The sequence below is a fragment of the Trachypithecus francoisi genome, unplaced genomic scaffold (genome assembly GCF_009764315.1).
Source record: "Trachypithecus francoisi isolate TF-2019V2 unplaced genomic scaffold, Tfra_2.0 Lachesis_group11, whole genome shotgun sequence".
Lineage (NCBI taxonomy): Eukaryota > Metazoa > Chordata > Mammalia > Primates > Cercopithecidae > Trachypithecus > Trachypithecus francoisi.
Window position 1 is genome coordinate 79,127,939 of NW_022681456.1, and position 7,257 is coordinate 79,135,195.

General features: G+C 34.6%; 1 protein-coding gene across 1 annotated transcript; it reads right to left on the reverse strand.

Moving 5' to 3' along the window:
- Nucleotides 1–2,058: 2,058 nt before the first annotated feature.
- LOC117091061 (olfactory receptor 9K2) lies at nucleotides 2,059–3,147 on the reverse strand. Its single transcript, XM_033223538.1, has one exon. It carries the CDS (start codon nucleotides 3,081–3,083, stop codon nucleotides 2,076–2,078), a length of 1,008 nt encoding a protein of 335 aa, XP_033079429.1. The 5' UTR covers nucleotides 3,084–3,147; the 3' UTR covers nucleotides 2,059–2,075.
- Between the last annotated feature and the right edge of the window lie 4,110 nt (nucleotides 3,148–7,257).

Here is a 7,257-nt window from a genome sequence, read left to right on the forward strand (position 1 = left end):
AAATCCAAATATTCATTGCTGGTATGTAGAAAAGAAATTGGCATTTGTATATTAACCTTATATTCAGCAACTTTGGTATAACCACTTATTAGTTTCAGAAGGGTGCTTTTTTATTATTTTTAATTTTCTACATAGATAATCATATTATCTGCAAACAAGGAATGTTTTCTCTTCTTTTCCAATTTATAGATCTATTCGTATGAATTTGCTGGAGATCACATAATAAAACACCACAGATTGGCTTCTTAAACAACATAAATTAATTTTCTTAGTGATGGAGGCTAGAAGTCCAAGATCAAGGTTTCAGCAGAGTTGGTTTTCTCTGAGCCCTCTTTCCTCAGCTTGCAGATGGCTACCCTCGTGTTGATTCTTCACATGGTTGATGTTCTGTGCACATGCATCCCTCATGTCCCTCTGTGTGCCCTAATCTCCTCTTTCTATAGGGACACAAATGATATTGAATTAGGACTTATCGTAAAGCCTTATTTTAACTCAATTAAATCTTTGAAGACCCTATCACTAATTAACGTCATATTCTGAAGTACTAGGGTTTAGGGCTTCACTGCATGAATTTTGAGGGAATACCATTCAGTCCATAACACTTTCATTTCCTTTTCTTTTCTTGTTGCATTAGCTAGCACGTTCATTAAAATACTGAAAAGACGTGGTGACAGAAGGCATCTTTGCATTTGCCCTGGCAATAGCAAGAAAACTTCTAGTTTCTTGTCATTTAATATAATGTTCACTGTAGGTTTTTTATACATGTTCATCAAGGCAAGAAAGTTCCCCCTTTATTTCAGGTTTTCTGAGAGCTCCTATACTTTTTATCTATTTGTACCATGACCACACACACACTCAATTTCAAAAATGGGGTGACATATCTTCTTTTGTACATTCTCTTCATTTACCTGCAGTTTTAAAAATCTGCTTTTGTTCACTAATATCGGCATACCTTTAAACCCACATCAATATTATAAACCACTGTAGCAGGTTTCCTGACTTCAATCTAATCCCCCTTTGATCAATGTTCCATGTAGCCCAAGAAGGGTTTCTCTGATTACCAACCACCTTCTTAAGGCACCCCACTTTGTGATCTCTTTGAGTACCTTTGGCAAAATGTCTGGATTTTGGTTTTACGTCCAAAGATTTGAATATCTCACTAACTTTTAAACTTCCAAAAGAATGAGGTTATTTATCCCTGAGCCCACCATAAGGCCAGAACATATTATACAGATATTCAATAAGGTTAATCAAATATATACCTATATGAAAAGCATCAATAAGTAAATTTTGGATCATAATCTGTTTTGATGACTTCCCTGATTCTATACCTTTATTAATTATTCCTTAGCAATTATTAACACAAGACAAAATCATGAAAATCAAAATTGAGGGAATGATTGCTCAAAATGTTTGAAGATCTCTATTTCCTATTTTAGTTCTTTGCACTGGGACCCAGCACCTAGCAGTACCTTAGAGCACTCCACAATAATGAAGTATAAAGTTTTCCAAATTAACGTATAAAGATTACTTATAGTTTGTGTCTTATTATTAGCACTTCCTTTCTATGTCGCTCACATAAAATATTTGATCAAGGTGAAAATTTAATACACATTTAGCATGCTAATGAAACTAGCTACAAAATTAAAGACATATTTTATTTAAAAATAATCTGGGCATCTTTGTCAACTACCCATGATTGTGTGTAGGAGGGATGGGCAATCCCAAAGACAAACACCAGACAAAATTTTGCCGAAGCACTATAACAAAATAAAAAATATTGTTCTACATTATGCTACAAGAATCAATAGATATAAATTCAGTGAAATAAAGTGTTGAAGACCAGTGAGAGGGTTTATCATAAAAATACTTCCCTAATGTCCAGGATAGCTCCAATATCCAAGATTTTCAGAATTAATGATCTCTTGGGGAGTAAAAAGTAAAATATGGAAAGCATACATCACATGAAAAAATCTACTAAAAGTATTTTTATGACATTCAGGAGAGTAACTTTTATTAATGACCACAAGTGTATTAAATAAATAGCCACAATACAATTAGTGCAAGAGAAATAATCAAAGACTAATATTTTTCTTCTCTAGAAGTTTTTTTAGAGCCTCTTGGACATCTTTGTTCCTCAGAGAATAAATCAAAGGATTCAACATGGGAGTGACTAGGGAGTAACATAAGGATGCCACTTTACTCAGCTCAGGAAATCTGTCAGGAGTGAGATACATAAAAAAGACAGCACCATACAGCACACTCACAACTCCGAGGTGAGAGCTGCAGGTGGAGAAGGCCTTCTTACGTCCCTCAGTAGAGTGTATCTTTAGAACTGTGGACACAATATACATATAAGATACAATAATGACTATGATAGTAGGCAAGATAATAATACATGATAAGGAAAAAGATATCATTCTATGGATAAAGAGATCAGAACAAGATAGTCTCTGAAGCGGGCGAGAATCACAGTAAAAGTGGTCAACAGCCCGAGAAGCACAAAAAGATAAAGTAAATGTCATGCTGGTCTGAATAACTGAGCTAATGCAGCCACAAAAATAGGAACCAGCCACCAACTGAGTACAGAGACGTGTTGACATTTGAACAGAGTAGAGCAGAGGGTTGCAGATGGCAATAAAGCGGTCATAAGCCATGGCCGCCAGGAGAAATCCCTCAGTCACAATGAAGAGGGCAAAGAGAAAGAGCTGGGCCACACAGCCTGCAAAGGAGATAGACTTGCTTTCAGACCAGAAGTTGATTATAGCCTTGGGTGCAATAACAGATGAATAGAAAAGATCAATGAAGGAGAGATTGCCTAGGAAGAAATACATTGGTGTGTTCAGCCGAGGATCAGTCATAATAATGGCCATCATCCCAACATTCCCTAGAAGGATCATGGCATAAACAAACAGAAATAGCAGGAAGAGGAGAATGTGGAGCTCTGGGCGGACCCTGAAGCCTGCAAGAATGAAGTCAGTCATTTCTGAGTGATTGTTTGCTCCCCTGTCACACATGGTAGAAACCTGTTGAGAGGCACAGGGCAAAATATACAAATGAACTCTTGGTTTGGATCCTAGCATTACAAATAATCTCTTATGATATTAAGATTTACAAAGCTATTTTAATTTTAGCCTCATAAGTATACTGTGACTTAAAGCCAACCATTGCTATTGAAACCAAAGATTAGTTGTATTTCTTAATTCTTTAAGTGGTAGAGTTAGGTTTTTTTGCCTCTGCATCTAATACAATGCCTTTCTACCCAAATGCCTTTCACATTTCCAAGTATCACTTCTCTATACACTTCCCACTCATGATTCACACAATAACTTCAACATCATGAAGCAGTGACTGGAAGAGAGCACAACCAATTTAATAAATGACTTTGGGAAGCACATTAGGTAGTTTGGGTTGGGAGATATTTGGGATTTTAGTAGTCAAGTTTAGGAAAACGGGGACTTAATTTGGAGTACCAACAAATATAAAGGAAGTGACTGAGTTAAAAAAAAGAAAAAAAACTACTTGTGAAGTGCAATTACCTTTCACGAGTCATGGAAACTGGATTCTGATGGAAGTTATGTACCTGCTAAGATAGAAGGTGTGCACAACCAAGCACAAATTATTAGTACTCACATTCAAAAATTTCTGTCCCAGATGGGCCATCAAAGCACTTTCATAAAGAAAACTTCCTTTCATTTCTTGATCCCAAGACTTGGAGATCTTTGTTTTAACTTCTATTTTAAGTTCAGGGGTGCAAGTGCAGGTTTGTCACATAGGTACATTTGTGTCATGGGGTTTTGCTGTACAGCTCATTTAATCACTGAAGTATTAAGCCTAGTACCCATTAGTTATTTTTCCTGATCCTCTCCCCACTCCCATCCTTCACTCTCCAAAAGGCTCCAGTGTGTTTTTCCCCTCTATGTGTCCATGTGACTTGCAGTTCTTTAAAAAGAGATCTACAGTAGAACTCTTCTCCAGATAAAGGAGTTACTTTAGAAATTAATACTGCAAAGGATACATATGGGGGCATTGTTGTTTACACTTTTGTTTGCCCTGAATACAACTTTTGTAGCTATTATTAACTCATTACTTCTCAAATAGATTTTTTAACTTCATACAAGCCACTCTTTCTTTGTCCTAAGGGCCTTCTGTGCATCAGTCTGTCTAGGCAACAATAATAATGAACATGTACATGGCACTTTTCATGTGCCAGACACTTTTCTAAATGCTTTCATAGTAGCTCATTTAATCCATACAATAATAACATGAGGTAGGTATTATTATATTCCCAAGTTTACAGATGAGGAAACTGAGGTACAGAGAAATCAAGTCTGCTGAAATTCACTTACTAGAGTCAGAATCAAGATTTGAAGCCAAGAAAACTGGCTTCAGAATCCATGCTTTTAATCATCATTAATGATCAATCACTGTAGTATATCAGCTTTTAATAAGGGACCCTTCTTGTTCCCCTACCTTACTTCTGCTTATACTTTAGAGTTTAGTTAAAATTTCATATTTCCAAATAAAATCTCTAATTCTTCAACCTGGGTCAAAACATCTCATCCAAAGACAATTGAAGAGACCAACTATCACCATATTTTAATATTGAGATTACATATTAATTATTCTTCACTTGACAATAGCTTACTTAAGACAAAATTCAATTTGTTCTCCATATATTGTTAGCATAACATTATGTGTCTGGTAAATGGCAATTAATCAATACATATTTATTATAGATCAAAGTTGAATGATAATGATCATGCAGAAACAGAGAAAAACATAAAAACTATCTATCTAATACTGCAGTGGTTAGTACAGGTTTTAGGTTTAAATAAATCTAGGCTCCAGTTCTGCTTCACTCACTTTCTAAATGGGACCTTGGACAAGTTATTTATGCTCTCTCTCTATGCTACTGTATTCTCATATATAAAGTGGAAATAAGAGTCCTCAAAGTTTTCTTGGGAATAGAAAATGACTTATGTACATAAATCACTTAGCACCATTTATGGTAAAGTAAGTATTCAGTAAATATTAGCCATTATTTTCATTATAATCTTCAGTGCTCAGTCCCACTATTCATACCAAATAATGCTTATTGGGTTGAAAATTAATAATATATATGTTCGTTTTTGGACAAAACATTCTCAGTTGAGGGGAAGAATCAATCTGTTGAAAGTTTAGAGAGATGAAGAAATCTTGGAGAAATGGGACATTTTGTCTGAGAAAAAAGATTACTAAGAGAAAAGTTGCATAAGATGTTATCATTATTTAAGACTGTATTAAATGTTGAAAATAAAATATTCACCCATTTTATCAAAAATTAGATATGTAAATAATTAAAAAATAGTAAGAGCTTACATTAGATTGCACTTACAGTCTGGAAAGGTGTAAGATATTTAGGAAGTGAAAGAAAGCTGACTGACGTAAGCATGAAAAATCATTTTTTGAAAAATAATAGGCCGGGCGCGGTGGCTCAAGCCTGTAATCCCAGCACTTTGGGAGGCCGAGACGGGCGGATCACGAGGTCAGGAGATAGAGACCATCTTGGCTAACATGGTGAAACCCCGTCTCTACTAAAAAATACAAAAAAAACTAGCCGGGCGAGGTGGCGGGCGCCTGTAGTCCCAGCTACTCGGGGAGGTTGAGGCAGGAGAATGGCGTAAACCCGGGAGGCGGAGCTTGCAGTGAGCTGAGAGTCGGCCACTGCACTCCAGCCTGGGCGACAGAGCGAGACTCCATCTCAAAAAAAAAAAAAAAGAAAAGAAAAAAAAGAAAAATAATATATATCATTTATCTTTGTTTTATTCTCATCTAGAGGCAAAACAGATTATTTTAACTTCTAAGATTTATTCCTATCAAACTCATTCCAACATTATAATTTAATATTATTATTAAATGTTAATTATTCCTCACTTGAAAATAATATCCTTAACATCAAACTCAGCTTGTTTGCTGCGTATTGTCAACATAATGTTCTGAATCTAGTGAATGACAATAATTCAGTACGTATTTATTACATAGAAAAAAGCTGAATGATAATGAGCATGTAGAATCAGAGGAGAATAAAAAAACAAATTTATTAAAATAAATTTATATCATTAACTGTTATAAACATTATAACATTATAAATGTTAATAAATGCATTGCTGATTACCTTTTTTACTGGAAAAGAGAGTTCTTCCCGGAGAAGCCAAGAACAAGTATCAGTTTGTGACTTATTTTTCAAAAACTTAACATGTTTTAAAAGTTACTTTTACCTTGTATTGTTTAGTGACTTGTCAGATTCTGTTAATAATGAAGCAGCAGAGTTCCAATGTTTTCCTCTGTTTATTGTTTTAATTCTAGAAAGGATAAACAAAGTTAATTAATGACTATCATAATTATAAGTACTGAAAAATCATTACTTTGAAATAAAATGAATCATTCCCCACAAATGCACATTTATTATTACAGTTTTAGATTCTTCCTATAGATAAATGTGGCTTATGTGCCTCATTCCTCTATTTTAAAAACAGTCCTTTTTTTGGTAGTTGATTTCCTAAAAAATTTTATAGTCCTTTTTATGAGAGTCAAGGTGAATTTTTCAAATCATGTTCTGCCAAAACTGAAGTAATTCCAGAAACTATAGTCTATAGTTATGCAAAGTGAACCTGAGAAATCAATCCATAGGATATTATCTATCCTGCATTGTCAGAAGCTTGGACGCTTTCAAGGCAAGAGGACAGATTGCCATGGATATGCAAGTAGAGGTCTTGAGCTCTTTGGCATTTCTGAATACTGCCAAAATATCAACAACAGTTATCCATGAGGGCTTTGGTTTTGCTCTAACTTTTTCATATAATTGCAGTATTGAGATTTCCTTTGTCTTCTGGGAGACAGTACCTCTGGGAGAGAAGAAAACAAGTTGATTAATTAATAAGACTTCTAGGATCTAGAAGCAAGATCCGTGAAGGCCTCAGAGACTCTAGATTTTTTTAAAAAGCCTAAGAGGACTTAAAGTACATATGAGACATTATTTAGGAAAAATTACAAGGATCTTTTAATTTTAACTTCTTCACTGAAAAAGAAGCATTTTCAATTTATCATTATAGCACAGTTTTTGATAAACAAATAGAAATAGATATGAAAGGAAATGTGGTTCATAATGTAATTTGTAGGAAAATTTTGGGTCCTAGTCATAAAGTTAATTTCATATTTACTTTCAGAATTCCATTCACCCAAATCTCTCCTTGGTGACTTTTTAACTATATTTTC

Bases quoted from the DNA above. Each gene is read 5' to 3' on its own strand.
- LOC117091061 (XM_033223538.1), bottom strand. From the start codon at position 3,083: ATGCTAGGATCCAAACCAAGAGTTCATTTGTATATTTTGCCCTGTGCC.